We start from the raw sequence: 19,933 nt of genomic DNA, 5'->3' as shown, positions 1-19,933 counted from the left end.
ATCTGTTTAATCTTTTCTCTTTTGGGGGGATCAAGTATTGAGTATTTAACCCAGGGTCCTTTTACTACTGAGCTATACTTCCCACTTTTTATTTTTTAAAATTTTGAGAAAGAGGGGCTGGGGACATAGCTGGGGTCAGAAGTTACCTTAGTGTGCCTGAGCTACCTAAAGGAAATCTTCCTTCCCAGAAAACTGGAGACACTTATAGTCACAATTTCTAGCTTTATGTCAACATCAATGGGCACTATCAAGAGTTAGTCCCATTAATCCTTTTCTCTTGACATATTTCCTTTAACTCCTTTAGCTTAACTCCTTTAGCTTCTGTTTATTTTCTACAAGTTAACTCCACCCTTTGCTTTCTTGTCTACTTTGGAAGTAGTTTAAAGAAGGACCCTAAAGTAATTAAAAGAACACTTGTGACCTTGCCCACATTTCACTGCTCATTGCTAGCTACTACCTAACATTGAAATATAGTTGTTTATAATATTTTCTTATAATCCTTTTTTTATTTATGTAAAATCAGTTGTAATATCCCATTTCATTTCTTACTTTATTTAAATTTTCTTTCTTTCTTAATTTTTCTAATTTGTTGATATTTTCAAAAAACAACTTCTTCATTTCATTGCTTTTTTCCTATTTTTTATTTCATTTATCTGTTTAACCTTTCTTTTCTTTTTGGGGGGAGAGGGGATACCAGGAATTTAACCCAGGGTCCTTTTACTACTGAACTATAATTCTTGCTCTTTTTATTTTATTTTTTAAAATTTTGAGAAAGAGGGGCTAGGGATATAGCTCAGTTGGTAGAGTGCTTGCCTAGCATGCACCAGGCCCTGGGTTCAGTCCCCAGCACCACCAAAACCAAAACAACAACAACAACAACAAAAACATGGTCCAGGGCTGTGTCTCAGTGGTACAGAGTTTGCCAAGCATGTGTGAGGCACTGGGTTCTATCCCAGCACCACATAAAAATAAACAAAATAAAGATATTGTGTACATCTGCAGCTAAAAAAATATTAAAACAAACAACAAAAAATTTTGAAAAAGGGTCTCACAAATGCTGAGTCTGCTCTCAAACTTGTGATCCTCCTGTTTTAGCCTCCCAAATTTCTAGGATTACTGGTACGTGCCATTGCACCCAGCTAATCTTAATTTTCATAATTCTGCTAGCTTTAGGTGTAGTATTGCCTTTTTTTATTTCTTTAAAATGTAAAGTTAGGATGTTGATTGAGATCTTTCTTCTTTTTAATTTGTTTACAGCTATAGTTTCCTCTTTGCACAGCTTTTGCTACATCCCACAACTTTTGATATGTTGTGTTTTTATTACATTTGTATCAAAATATTTTCTAGCTTACCTTTTGAATTCTTCTTCGATCCTGTCATTGTTTAAAAGAGTATGGTGTTTAATTTTCACATATTTGTGAATTTTATTATTTTCCTTACGCTGTTAATTTCTAGTTTCATTTCATTGTAATTGGAAAAGATAATTTGTGTGATTTCAAGTCCCAGTTCCACTATTTCTGAGGCATGTTACTCAACTACTGTCTACCTCAGTTTTCTCATTTGTATTTTGAATTAAATAACTATTTATCTCATAAGGTTTTTATAAGAATTGAATGAGTTAATAGATGGAAATGACTTTGTGTCCTTCATTTGGTAATTGTGTTGGAAACATAAACTATCATATGGTATCAGTATCAAATTGATTGGCATATTTTGTTTATTTACCTTTTCAGTACTAGGGATTGAACCCATGGCCTTACACATGTGAGGCATGCACTCTACTGCTGAGTTACAGCCTCACCCCTTAGAATATTCATTATTGATATCAAATTCTTAAATATTTCAATAATCCATATGTTGGTCTGTAATTCTCCAACACTAACTGAGTATTCTAAGGTCAATTTAATTCTGACCTTAACTACTCATAGCTACTGCAGACTCCAGAAGCCAAGGATTCAGTCTCACAGAATTTCCTTTAGTTCAGAAGGCAGTTGGCAGTAACAAGTCCTAGAGGCCACTCACAGATCTGATGTGCTGAGTCTAAGCTAAGGATTCTAAAAATCCCCTTTGCAGGTTAAATAATTTGCTAGAATGACCTACAGAACTCAGGAAAACACTACTGACATCTACCAGTTTATTATAAAGAACATAGTGAACAGCCAGATGAAGAGCCACATAGTGTGAGGTGTGGAAGAGTCTCAAGCACAGGAGCCTCTGTCTTCACTAAGTTTGGGTGTGTCCATACACATGGGGGGATGGATTCATCAACCTCCATCTCCTTGTTGAATAACTCAAATTTCTAGTGTGTGCTTCTCCCCCTTTCCTTCTCAGAGGCCAGTGGGTGAGACAAAGTTCTAACCTTCTAATTACTTTGTCTTTCTCATGACCAGTCCATCCTAGGATACCTCATTAGCTCAAACTCAGGTGTGATTACAAGGGGCTTGTCATGAATAACAAAAAATATCCTACCATCCAGGTGTATTCTTCCCAGAATCTGGGGCAAAGACAAATGTACTTTTCTTTTTTTTTTTTTAAGAGAGAGAGAATTTTTTATTATTTATTTTTTAATTTTTTCAGCGGACACAACATCTTTGTTTGTATGTGGTGCTGAGGATCGAACCCGGGACGCACGCATGCCAGGCAAGGGCGCTACCGCTTGAGCCACATCCTCAGCCCCACAAACGTACTTTTCATAGCATAGAAAATGGAAAGAAATGATAGAAGTGATGGAATATGAATGAATTAACTGTTATTATTATTATTATTATTATTTTTTTGTAGTTGTAGATGGACAGAATGCCTTTATTTTATTTATTTATTTGTTTATGTGGTGCTGAGGATGGAACCCAGTGCCTCACTCATGCTAGGCAAGCATTCTGCTGCTGAGCTACAGCCCTGGCACTTATTTTAAATGCTAGTCTTATCTTTTAATATATATTTCAAATTCTTTGGAAGCAAAGATGACTCCAATTTCAATAACTTACAGCATTAAGCACTGTGATAAATAAATACTCAAGTGATTGGCATTCCATAATAACAGCAAAACCTTGCATTCATATTTGACTTCACACCTTTAAGTTGTACCTCCTAAGTCATTTAACTTTTTTGGTCTTATTTTTAAAATCTGAAAACCAGATTTTAAAATTTAAAAGTATTTTCAGGGGCTGGGGATGTGGCTCAAGCGGTAGCGCGCTCGCCTGGCATGCGTGCGGCCTGGGTTCGATCCTCAGCACCACATACAAACAAAGATGTTGTATCCGCCGATAACTAAAAAATAAATATTAAAATTCTCTCTCTCTCTCCCCTCTCTCACTCTCTCTTAAAAAAAAAAAAAAGTATTTTCAGTCCCCAAATCTTAAGATTCTATACTCTCTACATTATCTACTAGTTTTAAACTAGCATTATCTATTATGTACAACAATTGGCTATCCTTTTGCACCAGAATGTCAGTAGAAGGGATGGTGAGCAGCTATATTTTGGCTTATCAAATGTTTCTAGAAAGTAACTATTTAAGAAAGACAGAAAATAAATTTGTCTATAAAGCAAATCCCATTGGCAAAGAATAAAAAGGGATGTTTTGGTGCCTAAGGCATCACAGGTGTACAAAGAATACTCTGAAACTAGGGGGGATGTATTAGTAAAATGTTCTTGATTTTAACCAGGCATCTACCCTTTTCTAGACTATAAACATTTCTCTCATGTCTAGTGACAAATTGTTTGAAATTTCTTCTCTTCTTCTATTTTAGGATGTGAAGAACATGCAGGATAGGCTGAAATATTACTTTAATGATTCCTGGAATGTTATTATTGAATAATGAGTCAAAGAATAACAAGTGTTAGGTATTGGAAGAGAGTTAAAAAATAAAAAGGTGAATTTTAAAGTGCTTCCAATATTGAGATTCTACAACTTCAATTTTGCGCTGAAGTTATGGCTCCCAGTTATGTGAGATGCTATAACTTGCTTTATAAAGCCTCAAATTCATGCTGGTGATGTAGCTCAATGGCAGAGCACTTGCCTGGCACATGCAAGGCCCTGAGTCTGATGCTCAGTACCACTTAAAAAAAAAAAAGCCTCAAATTAAAAACAATGTTAATGTGAAAGGAAGCATATTCATCCTCATATTTAATATTTTTCTTTCCTTTTTTTCTTTTAAAATATTTTTGAGGGTTGGGACTGTAGCTCAGTGGAAAAGTGCTTGCCTACCATGTGTGAGGCACTGGGTTTGATTCTCAGCACCATATACAAATAAATAAAAATAAAGGTCCATCAACAACTAAAAAAAATTTAAAAAATTAAAAAAAAATTAAATGTATTTTTTATTGGTGCATTATAATTATACATAATAGTGGGATTCTTTATGCTATAATTATACATGCACTTAATTTGATCAGTTTTATTCGCTAGTACCTTCATTTCTCCTACTCTCTCCCCTCTACTGATTCACTTATTGTACTGATATCCCTTCTATTATTACTATTTTAATTAGTGCATTATAAGTATATACTATATGTGATATATACTAAAAATTATAAATATTATGCATACTATATATTATTTACAATATATACTATATATAATACTATATATATATATATACATATATACACTATATATAATATATAGTGCATTATATATATAAAAGGATTCATTGTGGTACATTCACTTTCCTCCTCTTTCTTAAAGCATGCCTAGTTGTGAAGTTCTTACGTAATTGCACAAAACAAATGCTTTGTAATCTAAGGCCCAATCTGAAGTATTTATTAAGCCTCAAACATTTAATGTCACAAACTTCATTTATTATATTTCTGCAGATATATAATTGATCTTAGGTTAATTATGTTTGGTTGAAACTAGAGTCATTTTGCAATCTTTTTGAAGATTTCTAAACTTGGTAGAATATTTGTTGAGTACTATTTGTCAGGTACTATGATAACCACTTAGGTTCATACACTTCTTAAAAAAGGACTATTAACTGCATTTTAGATCACTTTACTCTTTGGTAATGAAATAAAAGATATTTCCTTTCTCAAACAATAGAAATCTCATTAATTTACTTTCTCAATTTCAAGTTGTAGACATGTCAAATACAAGAAATAATGGAGTTAATAATGAAATTCTGATGTAGTTCCAAAAAGCAGAACAGGCACCAAAAGGTACAAGTTACAGAAGAGATGTCAACTTAAAACAAGCCCCTTACTCAAACCATCGTGCGGTTAAAACTAGTTTGAACAATGAAATAGCATTTGATTACTTGAATTGGAATGTTGTAAAAAAAGACTGAAGCGCTGGAGGGATACAGATACTTGAATACACCTTTCATCACATATTGTATATTTAATATTACGATTATAAATTCCCTAAACAAGACAAAGCTGATGGCAATTGAGGTCTTACTGCATTCAAAGAACCAGGCGGTCAAGGTCAAGGTTTTGCGTCCCTGCTTTTTCCTTCTATAGGAGACAGCCCTTGGGAAGTGAAAATGGTTAAGTGCTAAGGGTGGGCTTTCCTGTTAGGGTCTCTCAGCGACTCGCGGTCCATATAAGTTTAGATAACTCTCGGGACAAAGGAGTTCCATTAAGAAAACGAAAAATTCTATCCTGGAACGCTTCCTCCTGTGGTAAGAAGGAGCAGTGAAACACGTTCTGAGAGGAGGTGCGCTCTCAGAATCGGGAAGCGGGCACAGCAGTTCCAAGACTAAAACATCCCGCTTAGCATTAAAGTTTGGAAAGGAAAGGAGCAGCAGGAGCACGCGAGGTGGATGGCAGGACCCTGAGGGAGGGAGCTTGCGTCCACGCGTGGCCGGGTGCTGGGTCTCAAAGCGCGAGCTGGGGGCCAGGAGACCCGCGCGCAGAAGAGCACGCATGCGCGGAACTCAGAGCCGAGTGGGACGTGCGGCCGTCGCGGTCTGGGCAGATAGCCCGGTCTCGCCCGGCGCCGGCTGCAGCCGCCTTCACGGTAGCGCGGCGGCCTGGCTCACACTTGTCCCCTCTTGGCCGCCCAGGACCCGGCGGCACTGTTAGCCCCGCCAAGGCCGAGACGCCGGCGTCGACCGCGGCTGCGACGGCCTCGGGAGCGCGTGAGGCTCCGGGGTCGTGGCGGCGATTGGCCGGTCGCGGCGCCCGCTCCCATAATGCAGCGCATGGCGCGTCATTGAAGAGAGACCATGATGGCGGCGGCGCTGGGGCCCCCAGAAGTGATCGCTCAGCTGGAGAACGCGGCCAAAGTTCTGATGGTGAGGACGCTGCCCCCACGGGACCCCGGGATCCACGGGCCGCCGGCTGGCTCTGCTACGTCAGGCCTTGCCGCCCGCTGGGCCAGCGACCGGGAAGGGCCTCCGGGGAGCTTTGGAAGCGGAGGAGGAGGTGGCGGTGGCGTGGCGCAGGAGTCTCCATCCTACTTTCCTCCTGCCTTGGTCCCCGTTTTCTAGGACTGTCCCCATTTCCTGGCTGTCCATCTCCTTAGCAGGGTATTGGAACGTAGTGGTATTAGAAGGTTTCCTGTGCTACGGGCTTCACTTTACACGGTGCCTGGCAGACTGGATCTTAGAGCAAGGAGCTGGCAGGGAGGTCAAGAAAATTTGTGGGTCAGTGTGCGCGCCGCGGGAGGAGTCGGTCCCGGGAGGGAAGGGATGGCACCGTCCAGGTGCTGTTAGCAACCCTTGTTCCCTTCGTGCTTTCGGGTCTTCTAGCGCTTTCCCTGACGTGCAGCCATCTACCTTTGGGGTAACCGCGCCCGCAGCACGTGGAAAGACCGGCTGGAGGGAGGGACCGGAATCTTTGGGACCAAGGTCATTGGGGCAAAACTTGGTCCAGTACCGAGCTCCTTCTGGGTCGCTCATTCGGAGAATTGAGTCTTTGGTACTCTTCAACTTCGTTCTTATGCTACAGTAAATAGTTTGATGAGGTTATTTACTCAGGGAGTTTGAGAAGCCATTCAGGGAGTAGAAGTAAGGATAAACTACATTCAGTCATTCAGTAAACTTTTATGTTTGCTGGCTCAGCTTTGTTTTTGTAAATTAAGACACGTTTGTAGTTTTTTGAACGGTAGATGCTTATTTGATTACTTGAATTGGTTCAAACGTTCAAATAATTGAATGCAGCCAGACTTAATTTTCTTTTTTCCTTTTGGTTCGATGATAAGGTTATGTGATCTAACATCATACTAGCATGGTTTGTAGTTTCATTTATCAAGTTTTGTTTCAGTACACACCACTAGATATTTTAGCTTCTTAAGAAATTGACAAGTCTAATAAAAGGAGGATTTACTTGCTTCCTTATGAGTTAAGATAATGTATGATTTTGCTACAAAGCTGGCTAGATAACATTTCCAAATTCTTGATAAACTAGCTAGTATCCCCTTTAATACAAGGTTCTAAAAGTCCCTGACATATAGGTCTTATTGAAATTTTCCTGTGAGTTAGTGGCCCTATTTTCATTAGAGTCTGGAAGGAGTATATGACCCAGACAAACAACAGTATTTTTTTACTTAAATGGATAAAATCAGTGTTCATCATTGGCCTTTTATAATCTGTGTTAGTACTTACCAGTACCTTTCCTGGTAAGGCTGGTTTTTTAATAAACTATGAAGGGTAGGTAAGAAAATGATAGTAAGTACTATTTAATGAATCCTAGATATTGAACTTGATGCTTTACATACTTTACCTATTTGATGAGTCCTTCTTCATCATTAAGGAGCCAGGGTTATATGACTACTAGGTGACTGAATTAGGTCTTGAACTCAGGTCTGACTCTAAAGCCGGATTTTTTCTCCTTTCACTCTACCCCACTACCTCTCATATGTTATATAGATACCTGTTTACATGCTTTTTATTATTTAAGAGAAGAGTTTTGAAAAAAAGTTATTAAAAATAGAAAATTACTTTTTTGGAATTACATCCTTACTTCCTCAATGTAAAGGTTATATTCAAATTTATTATTATTAATAGCTATCATTTATTGAGTGCATTCTCAGTAACTCTGAGCTATAGGTATTATTACTCTCATTTTCATTTTGTAGACTAAGGAACTCAAACATGTAGGTGCTAAGTAATTTACATAGAAAATGTAAGATTGAGGATTCACACTCAGGTTTGTCTGTTACTAGCCTGTGATTCTTAACCTATAGGATAGTAGAACCAGACAGGATATAAATTAATGCATTTAGGGATAGTTAAAATTATTATTGATCCTTCGATTATTAAGCATTAAAATATATAACTAAAAATGATGATTCTAGCATCTGTCCATCTATGTGCCTGAGTTGACTTTTTTTGGAGGGTACCAGGGATTGAACTCGGGGGACCTGTGACCACTGAGCCACATCCCCAGCCCTATTTTGTATTTTATTTAGAGAGAGAGTCTTCTTGAGTTGCTTAGTGCCTTGCTTTGATGAGCTGGCCTTGAACTCAAGACCCTCCCATCTCAGTTTCCCCAAGCCTCTGGGATTTTAGGCATGTGCCACTGTGCCTGGCTGTGAGTTGACTTTTTTATATAGTAAATTGCTATACTTAAGCTGTAAAATTTCAGATTCAAGATAATTAGTAATATATTTTGTTACTAATATATTATTTGCATACTTCTTTCATTAGGTTATCCATATAGTTCTTTTATGAACTTAGTAGAATTATAGTGCATAGAACAATCTTAAGAGAACTTTTAGCGCAAAGTCTTTGAGAGTTCAGGATGGATATCAAAGGAAATTGTAAGCAAAATTTTTGGTGCAAACACTTTTAGTATTAGGGTCTATAGATTTATTAACTTCTCTGAGATGCTAAGGATTCTGGAAAATAAGATTCTCTAAGCCTTCTCTCTTTTGTTCTATAGATGGGGGAAACTAGGGTTCAAAGAGGTAAAAGTGATTTGTCCAAGGTAGATCACAGAGCAAATTAATGATGGGCTGCTCTAGAGCTCTGATCATTATGACTTCCATTTCAGAACTTTTTTTCCCCCCTCTAATGCCAGGGATCAAACCCTAGGCCATGCACATGTTGTACTGACTAAATTATATCCTGGCTCCAGAACTCTTTTTTTTTTAATTAATTTTTTATTACAGCATTATAATTATGCATAGTATTTAGGTTCATTTTTCTTTATATATTTTTTTTAAAGACTGAGGGGGGGGAGAGAGAGAGAGAGAGAGAGAGAATGAGTTTTAATATTTATTTTTTAGTTCTCGGCGGACACAACATCTTTGTATGTGGTACTGAGGATCGAACCCTGGCCGCACACACGCCAGGCCAGCGCGCTACCGCTTGAGCCACATCCTCAACCCCAGTATTTAGGTTCATTTTGACAAAATCTGTACCTGGAAGGAATTTGAATTCAGTCCCCATCCTTCCCTCACCTTTTCTCCCCTCCTCCCCATCTCCCTTTATTCTCCCTCCCCTATTCCTCTAAACTTCCTTTGTTCTACATATACATAAAGGTGAAATCCCTTTGGTACCTTTATATATTAATATAAGATGACTTTGTTATATGTATCCCATTTTTCTTCCCCCTTTCTTTCCCTCCTTCCTCACTTTCATTGTCCTACTCTCCTGATCTTCCCTGCTTTATGACATTCAATCCCCTCCCCAACTGCCTTCTTTCCATTGTTTTGCTCTAGCTTCCACATATGAGAGAAAAACATTATACCCCTGATTTTCTGAGTCTGGCTTATTTCACTTAGCATGATTTTCTGTATTTCCATTCATTTGCTGGTAGATACCATTATTTCATTCTTCATGGCTGAGCAAAACTCCATTGTGTGCATGTGTATTGTATATATGTATATACTATATATTTCCACATTTTCTTAATCCATTCATCTATTGATGGGCATCTGGGTTGATTCCATAATTTGGCCATTGTGAATTGTGCTGCTATGAACATTGAAGTGGCTGTATATTGCTCTAGTATGCTGATTTTAGACCTTTTGGATAAATACCGAGGTGCAGGAGAGCTGGGTTGTATGGTGATTCCATTCCTAGTCTTTTTAGGAATCACCACACTGCTTTCCAGAGTAGTTGCACTAATTTTCAGTCCCACCAGTAGTGTAAGAGTACATCTTTTCCTTCACATGCTCATCAGCATTTTTTATTATTTGTAAGAATTCTTTTTTTAATCTTTTAATTTTTTATTCACATATCTTCTCAAAGCCAACATATTATAATAACATGAACATTACAGTTTATTGTTTGATGAGAGACTTCTAAATGTAATACATTTATATCCAGTTTTACCGAGGTTATTGGATAAAGTGCCAAATATGAAGTACTATGTTGGACCTGTCAGGTAAAAAAGATATTTTTATAGATCTCAGCATAAAGCAGGATTTTTATCCCCAAAGGTATAGTAATCAGAGAGTTTTTAAATTTTTTTGTAGATACTTGTAACTACTGCTTCATCTTTCGATTCAAGGCAGTGAGATTGCTTTCTGCAAAATAAATTTAAAGATGAACAAACTAGAATGAGGAAGGACTGTTGTTGTAAATTAGTCACAGTATGCAAGTAAAATTCTTTTGAAAACATTGTGCACAGGTAACATTGTTTAAATAGGGTCTTTTCCAAAAATACTCTGATGGTTTTGCTTAAAAAACCTAATCCTACATTATTTAGATGACTTTAGATAATTATCAGAGTAAATAAAGCTAATCACTCATTCTGTACTCTATGTAGTGAGAATCTTCCTGACTTCTATGAATTTAGCAGGTTATATAAAATGTAAACCTAAAAATTTGGTGATATAGCTGCATATTATGTAATTACAAGTTATAGCAGTAATGCCCAAATTCATTTTTTAAAGGATATTAACAATTCATAGATATATAGAATAAAAAGTCTCCCTCTTCATTTCCCCATGTGCCCCTCCCAGTTATCAGTTTTAATACATATATATATTATGTAACTTTTCTTCCTTTTAACATTTAAGCAAAATACACTATAAACATTGTTCCTGACTTAAAAAAAACAACAACTTAAGAGATACCTTTTTGAACAAGTACATAATTCAAACTATGAGGAAGGGTACATAGGGAGAAGTAAAAGTTCTGTAAGTTCCCATTCTCACTTTCCCCAGGGATGATTTTCTTGGTGTCTATATAGGAAATCTCTAATTGTATAAAAGCATACATATATAAATCTTTAAAATGTATCTTTTTAAAAATGAGATTGTGTAATCTATAAATTTGTTTCCATTTTCTTGTTTGGGAGTCGGTATAAAATGTAGGATGCATTTTGATTTTAGAGAAAAGTATAATCAAAGTTTTAGTGTTATTACAGTATTAATACCACATTCATTTAAACCATGAGTCTAAAGAGTGCTTTATTTCCTTTTTTCCTTGAATTTCCTTGGTTTTTTTCCCTTATCCCTTAGGTTGTTTATAGTTGTTCTTAGTGGTTATATAAGTGATAATATGAGACAGTTTAGAACATACATGTTAATTGATATATTTTATAATTTTATTTGTCTTAAAGCAAGAATGAGTTTAGTAAGTCTAGGCAAGAGGGATTCATGACTGATCTTTCTACTTTTTTCCCCTTTGTGGTGCTCAAATCAAACCGAGGGTCTCATGAGCTATATATCCCAGCCATTCCTAGTTTTTATTGTATTGGAATTTGGTTAATATCTTTGAAAGTATCTGCAGATATGTAGGGATATATTCAAATTCTTATTTGATTCTCACATCAATTCTGTAAACAAGATGGTGAGATAGTCTTAAATTTTGTACATGAGAAAACTTTGAGCTTCAGAGATAGTAATTTGCCTGTGAACTTAAAACCAGTCTGGATCTGGAATTCAATCTCTGACCATTCATTCTATATCCCCCACTTTTTTTTTTTAGTATGTATATCTTAGGCACTGTGCTGTGTATGCTGACAGATGAGAGAAAGACCACCTTTTCAATGATTGAAAAAGTAGTGCTAATTGGGAGAGAAAGGCAAAAATATTAGGAGTTGTTGGGTGGCAATATTAGAAGTATTATGTAGTAGTGTTCTGTGATAGTAAAGATGATGAACATCTATCCCAGACTGTGGTGGGGATCTAGAAAGGGCCTCTTGGAACAGGTGATCCTTAACTTGAGTCTTGAAGACAAATTGTAGTTTTTTAGTTGGATATGGGATATCCTAGGTGAAGGGATATGTATTATTAAGGCCCAAGAGAATATAACTTTTTTAGGAGATATTTGAGCATCCATTTAATGGATATTTCCTGAGCCCCTCTTATATATAAGGTACATTGCTTCAATTTTTTGTAATCATTAATTCATACTTCATAATATCAAACTTTTTTTTTGTGTGTGTGTTACTAGGCTTGAATCTAAGGGTCCTCTACCACTGAGATACATCCTTTTTATATTTTTTATTTTGAGGCTAGAGTCAATTTATTAAGTTGCCTAGACTGGCCTCAAAACTTGCTATCCTTCTGCCTTGTCCTTCTGAGTCACTGAGATTGCAGGTGTGTACCACCATGCCTAGCAATATTAAACATAATAGATTTATATTTTACTTTTATTGAAAAAATACATTATACTGAGTAACGATTTTTATTTATTTTACTCCATGGTGTGGCACTACATATTAGAAAACGTATACTAGCAATTCTTTTTGTCAGTCACAATCTTTCTTCCCTTCTTCCCTTTCTTTTGAGTTGGGAGGAAAAAAAAAAACTGGACTAATTAATTAGAAAATATATCTGGAAGAGTAATTATTTAAGAATTACTAAGTTTTTTTTTTTTGTTTTTTTTTTGTACCAAGGATTGAACCCAGGGGAGGTTAACCACTGAGCCACATCCCCAACCCTTTTATTTTTTATTTTGAGACAGGGTCTTACTAAGTTGCTTAGGGCCACAGTAAGTTGATGAGACTTGCTTTGAATTTGCCATCCTCCTGCCTCAGCCTCCCTAGATGCTAGGATTACATGCACCTGGCTCCCAAGAATGTTTTTAAAACCAAAAAATGAAGGGTTTGGGGGACTTTATATACCAATTATTAAAATGAGTACAAAAGTGACAATAATTGAAACATTGTAGCATTGACACGGGCAAAGAATAGAAAGTTGGAATAGAATAGGCCAGAAACAATTAAGAATAAAAAGGTATTTCAGGTTGTAAAGGTATGAGGAAACAGACACTGTTGGTAGAAGTATAAAATGTGACAATCTTAGAAGATAGTTTCATAGTATGTTCTAAAAGCCTTAAAAATAAATGCTTTGACCCCAGCTGTTTCACTTCTAGCCATTTATTCAGCCTGTACAAATACTTTTATATATACAAAGAATGCTTCCTGTACTATGCTGTAGTGAAGACTAAAACAATGTAAATGTCTAGTTATAAGAAAATGGTGTAATAAACTGTGGTATTTTATATAATGGAATTTCATGGAACTCTTGAAAATATGATACACCTATTAATATGTGATAGGTTTTTTATTTTTATATTTTATTTCATTTTTTTTTAAATATTTTTGTTTAGTTATAGATGGACACAATGCCTTTATTTATTTATGTGGTGCTGAGGATTGAACCTAGTGTCTCTTATGTGCCACACAAGCTCTCTGCTACTGAGCCACAACCCTAGCCCCTTATTTAATTAAGAATTTTTTTTTTTGTGGTACTGGGAATTGAACCAGGGGTGCTTTACCACTGAGTTACATCTTCAGCCCTATATATTTGATTTTTTTGGTGGGGGGTACAGGGGATTGAATTCAGGGGCACTCAGCCACTGAGCCACATCCCCTGCCTATTTTGTATTTTATTTAGAGACAGGATTGCTCTCGATGTTGCTCTGTCTGGCTTTGAACTCATGATCCTCCTGCCTCAGCCTCCTGAGTATGTGGAATTACCGGTATATACCATTGCTCCAGGTGGTAGGTTTTTTAAATTGCAAGACTTGATGTACATGGAAAGATGTTCAAAATTAAAAGGTAGGGCTGAGGATGTGGCTCAAGCAGTCACACGCTCGCCTGGCATGCGTGAGGCCTGGGTTCGTTCCTCAGCACCACATACAAACAAAGATGTTGTGTCCGCCAAAACTAAAAAATAAATATTAAAAAAAATTCTCTCTTTAAAAAAAATTAAAAGGTATAGAACAGAATATGTGATCCTATTTTTGTTTTCTAAAAAAAAGAAATGACTGTGTATATCTGTATACACAAAAACAGAATTGGAAGCTATATACTGAAATCTTTAAGAATGGCTGGGTATACATCTGTAATCCCACCTACTTGGGAGGCTAAGGCAGGAGCAAAACAAAGATGGAGACCAGTCTGAGCAACTTAATGAGACTTTCTCAACATAAAAAATTAAAAGGGCTGGGGATAGCTCAGTAGCAGAGTGCCACCTGAATTTAATCCCTTGTACTGAAGGTAGGGATGGGAGAGAATGGCTGTCTGGGGAATGGGATTGGAAAGACAAGAGTCTTTTTTTTTTTTAAATATTTTTTTAGTTGTTGATGGACCTTTATTTTTTATTTGCCCCTTTCTGTGTGGTGCTGGGAATTGAATGCTGTGCCTCACACATATGAGGCAAGCGCTGTATTGCTCAACTCCAGTCCTAGGACAAAAGTCTTTCATGTTCTAATATAATTTGAAATTCGTAGACTATGAAACTATTCAGGTGGCACTCTGCTACTGAGCTGTCTCCAGCCCTTTTAATTTTTTATGTTGAGAAAGTCTCATTAAGTTCCTCACACTGGTCTCCATCTTTGTTATGCTCCTGCCTTAGCGTCCCAAGTAGGTGGGATTACAGATGTGTACCCAGCCATTCTTAAAGATTTCAGTATATAGCTTCCAATTCTGTTTTTGTGTGTACAGATATACACAGTCATTTCTTTTTTTTTTAGAAAACAAAAATAGGATCATATATAATGAATACATCATTTTAGTAAATTTGAATGTTGCATGTAATTAGAAAAATTTATGACTGTTTTCTTGAATGTCTTATTATTTTATGTTTAATTTTTGCAAACATGGAATTTATTTTCCCTGACATAAAAATTGTATATATGTGGTTACCGTGTGATTTTTTTTTTTTTTTTTTTTTTTTTTTTGGTAGTACTGGGGAATAGATCTAAGGTCTTCGCACATATTAGGCAAGCACACTACCACTGAGCTACCTCCACAGCCTTTTTTAAAAAAAATATATATTTTGAGATATCACTAAATTGCCAAGACTGACATCCAACTTTCAGTTCTGCTTTCAGCCTCCTGAGTAGCTAGGATTACAAGTTATGCCCAACAGTCTATATAATGTTTTTATGCATGTGTATAATGTGTACTGTTCATACTAGGGTCTGTAATTATTTTTATCTTAAAGAAAATCTGAAAGTGTGCCATGGCTCAGACTGAATTAAGACTACATTTGTGGCTTCCTATTTATCAATGATTTCTTTGATCATTGCTAGGTATGACTGTTCACAAATAAAAGGGAAAATATCTTGAGTAACAAAGAATGAATAGAAACGAATACACTTTTGTTTTAGAGAAGAGAGATTTACTGTATTTACTTGTAATCATGGGGAAAATTAGATCAACTATTGAGTGACAGAATATTTTACAGTAGGGGCTTTCAAAGTTTAGAGTGTGCATAGTTGGTCTGAGGTTGACAGATTCTTTTGCCTTACCTATAAAGGTCTGATTTAGTAGTCATGTTTTATTCCATTTCCTTATCTTTAGTGGCTTTCTTAGTAGGTCTGAAAGCTCAGCATAGTTACCAGCCCCTAAGGCTGGAACTACTTACTGTCTTTGTTTTATAGCCAGCCCTGGCTACATAATTTGCAAGGTCCATCGTAGTTCAAAAACCAGGGGAAAAGTGCCATTAAAATTGTAAAATATAAAGCATTTATGTCCTTTAGAAATTATTTTACTCATAATAAGTATATAGTGATTTATGAGTAACAATAAATTTATAACTTTCAAACATTTTGGTAACAATTTTATATAATTCTAATAATACTTTTATGTGCTATCTTGATTGGTCATGCAGTTTTTCTGCAGCTTGTTTTTTCTGTAAATTCATTTTATTAGGTTTTCAATGTTTTTATTTTTAACAAATTCATTTTTAGTGTAATTGAGAGTGACATCAATTGCTGTTGCTAAATAGTAAGAAACATTTTATAACTAGGTTAGCCTATGCTAACCTACATGTGTATGTATGTGTATGTGTATTGGTATATATCTCCACAACCAAAGATAGAAAGTAAATTCTTTTCATATGTATTTGGAGCATGTAAAAAAAATATGATTCACAAGTTTTGGTTTTGAGAAGGGTCTTTTCACTAATGCATTTGTTGCTAGAGCTGTTATATTTATAGGTTATAATAGGATAATTTTCTAATTATTTTGAAATATTTAGCACATTTAAAGCTGATGATTCTTGCAGAATTTTTTTTCTAAGAAGGTTTAATTACATAAAATTAGCTTTATGTAAATTTGCATTTAATTACATGAAATTTTATAGAGTATTAAAATTTTTTCTGGTGATTCTTATTTATACAGGTCAAATAAAAAAATCAAAAGTAGTTTCACAATTTGTACATAATTAAATGCTTGTTTATTATTATTATTAGTAGTAGTAGTAGTACCCAGGGTCTGCTTTAGACTGAGCCATATGCCCAGCCCCCCTCCTTCTAAAAGTATTTTTAGTTGTAGATGGACACAAAAACCTTTATTTTTATTTATTTATTTTTATGTGGTGCTGAGGATCAAACCCAGTGCTTCACATGTGACAGGCAGGTGCTCTACCACTGAGCTACACAGCCCCAGCCCAGCCCTTTTTATTTTTCATTTTGAGACAAGATCTCGCTAAGTTGTTCAGGCTCTCACTAAGTTGCTGAGGCTACAACTAAGTTGCTTTTTGTTAATATTTTTTTAGTTGTCAACGGACCTTTATTTTACTTATTTGTATAAGTTGCTAAGAATCGAACTCAGGGCCTCACAAAAGCTAGGCAGGCATTCTACCATTAAGTTGCTTTTGATCTTCCTGCCTCAGCCTTCCAAGTTGCTGGGATCACAGGCATTTACAGTCACCCTCATCTTGCTGCTGTATTTTCAATGATACAATAAATAATTCTAAAATTGTGTTCTTCATTAGTAATTGGGCTCACTCAAAGCTTTATATTAAAATAGTGTTCTTTTCTTTGAGTGTGACAATCTTTAAACCTAATTTTTGTTTCTAAGCTTGTAGATATTTGCTTTGTTGTAGCAATTTTAAAAGCCACAAATTCGGGCTGGGGTTGTGGCTCAGAGGTAGAGCGCTCACCTACCATGTGTGAGGCATTGGGTTCAATCCCCAGCACCAATAAAAATAATATGAAGATATTGTGTTCACCTTAAGTAAAAAAATAAACATAAAAAAATAAAATAAAAAAAAAATAAAATAAAGATTCTAAAATCTATGACAGATTTTAATAACTTCCTGAAGTGCTTTATTGCAGTGTCCATGTGCCCACTTTTGTTCGGTTGTTATTTTGTTTTTGCAGTGCTGGAGAAGGAACCCAGGAACTTCCATGTACTAGGCAGGCAGTCTACCACTGAGCTATGCTCCTTCCTAGCCTTTGTTCTGGAGTTTACTGACCAAGTTTACTGCCTGAGTACAGCAATTCCTGTTCAGGTGCATGTCCTCAGGCTGCAGAGTTACATTTGTGTAACTGCCTTGGGGACAGGTTCTGGGGATGGACCATCAGGCTGTGTCCATTGTCTCCCCAGCCCCCTTATTATTGCCAGTCTATATGTAGGTCTCAACCCAGGTACCTGGGGCAGGGGGAACTTGTGGTGCTCCATGGTTGCTCTAAGGCCTGTTTGTGCTTGGCTGGCTACCAGCCTGTCTTTACTAATGAAACATCTGTTCCATTGTCCCATTGGTTTTCACTTACAAAACAGATTTGAAGATAACAATTATTAAGAATTTCAGGCTTATGACCACAGCACATCAAATTAAGCATGTGGTCCTTTTGAGAATGGGGCCCTGTTCAATTGCACAGGTCAGATATCCATAAAGCTGACCTTAAGCTCTAGCATACTGGGCTTCTGTGTGTTTTCATTGTTCTTCATTCTTTCAGAACCTTATATTTATGTATTCCATTGGCTTAAAATTCTTTTCTCCTGCCTTTGATGCCTTGAATCTCAGTGGAACTGTTTGGTCTACATTGTTGTTTGGTAACACCATTTGCTTTGGTAACATTTATTACACCTACAGTTTTACACTATATGACTATGTGACTGACTTTTCCCAATAAATCAAAAGCTCTTTGAATGTAGGTATTCAACTTTTATTTATTGTTGATTCTTTGTTGTTCCACAGCATCTAGCATATTTTTGGAACATCATGGGCATGTGATAATTATTTTGAAATATTTAGCACATTTAAACCTGACAATTGTAAAATATAAAGCATTTCCTTTTGAAATTATTTAACTCATAATACGGATATAGTAATTTATGAGTAACAATAAATTTATAAGTTGCAAACTTATAAATTTGTAGGCTGAAATACATAAATTCCTATGGGGGGAAGGCATAAAGTATAGTGCTAGGTCCAGAGATAAATTGCCCTGGTTTGAATTGAGATTTTTACTGTTACTGTTTGCTTTTTGGGAGGTTTTTTTTTTTTTTTTTTTTTTTTTTTTTAAATAAGTTATTACCTTTCCAGTTTCTTGGAACTCCTTTCCAATTACTTTGTCTCTGAATCAGCCACTCCAGCTTTCTTTCAATCCTTTCCATTCTTGTCCTCTATCCTACCACAGGGCCTTTCATATACTATTATATACTATTCTCTTATTCACAAGGTTTTTTTTTTTTTTTTTTTTTTGGTGGTGCTAGGGATCAAACCCAGTGCCTTGTGCATGTTAGGCAAGCACTCTACCTCTGAGCTACATCCCGGGCCCCTCATATTACTATTCCTTCTGCGGGGAGAATGGTTTCTCACTTTTCAAGGGAGCCTTTCTTAGCTTATCTGGAAGGTGAAATTCATCTCTCTTATACTCAGATAACCAAGTATTTCTTTTATATCACCTACCACATTTAGAATTACACATTTATTTATAGAGTTGATGGATGTAGGTTTCCTTTGCTAGACTTTAATTTACATTAGTTTAGGAATCTTGCTTGTTTTTCCTTGGTGGTGTGTATTTTGCATCTAGTGCAGAGTTTGATGCATAGCAGTTACTAAGTAATATTTGTTGAATGAAAAAAAAAAAAGAATAAATGAGGAAATAGGGACTGGGTTATCTTAAGTCCTTGTTGCCATAAAGATTAGTTTGAGTTTACTCATTAGTGCAACTTCTCTGAGATTTGCAGTTTTGATGTTTTTAACTGTTAACAGGTGGTAAAATCTGATTTGAGAGAAGCAATATATGAGGTGGAAAGATGTGAGGCCATTGAAGTTGGTCAACAAGAACGATGAAGTTCTGAATAAGGCTAGTGTAGAGGGAATATAGATATCTTAAATTTTTTTAAAATGCCAAAGTAATTCTCAATGGTGAAGAAGAGTGAATGTATATATTTGGGGGAAGCTCTGAACCCAAAGCAGGCTCAAAATTTGTTTTCTCAACTTTTTTGTTAAAAATTAATAGAAATTTTGGATTGAAATTAATAGAAAAATTAAATTAAAAATTAATAGAAAAATTGGATTGTGGCTCAGTGATAGAGCGCTTGCCTCGAATTTGTGAGGCACTGTGTTCAATCCTCAGCACCACATAAAAAAAAATAAAATAAAGATATGTGACCATGTATAACTAAAAAAATTAATAAAAATTTTATTATAATACACAATATAAAGTTTTATGTTTTAATACAAGTTATTTGCCCTCAGTCTTTGAATAAGACCACTAATTTTAGAAGGTTGGTCTATTTTTATTTTGTCATTTCTTCATAGGTGGGGATTAGGGAACTAATTAGAAAACAAATCAGTAGTAAGGTAGTGACCTAATCAGATGAGTTCTTAGAAAAATCGCCTTGG

At 35.9% G+C, this 19,933-nt stretch overlaps 1 protein-coding gene across 1 annotated transcript in view; it reads left to right on the top strand.

The window, feature by feature from the left end:
• The first annotated feature begins 5,930 nt into the window (after positions 1–5,930).
• Xpo4 (exportin 4) overlaps positions 5,931–19,933 on the top strand; it is a 123,164-nt gene continuing 109,161 nt past the window's right edge. Inside the window, exon 1 of the mRNA XM_076872092.1 lies at positions 5,931–6,233. Coding sequence (XP_076728207.1) covers positions 6,165–6,233 — 69 coding nt within the window. The 5' untranslated portion in view covers positions 5,931–6,164. The remainder of the gene's footprint in view (positions 6,234–19,933) is intronic.

This window comes from Callospermophilus lateralis, chromosome 12 (genome assembly GCF_048772815.1).
Source record: "Callospermophilus lateralis isolate mCalLat2 chromosome 12, mCalLat2.hap1, whole genome shotgun sequence".
Classification (NCBI taxonomy): Eukaryota; Metazoa; Chordata; class Mammalia; order Rodentia; family Sciuridae; genus Callospermophilus; species Callospermophilus lateralis.
Note: the sequence above shows the minus strand (reverse complement) of the source record. Positions and strands in the feature narration are given on the sequence as shown.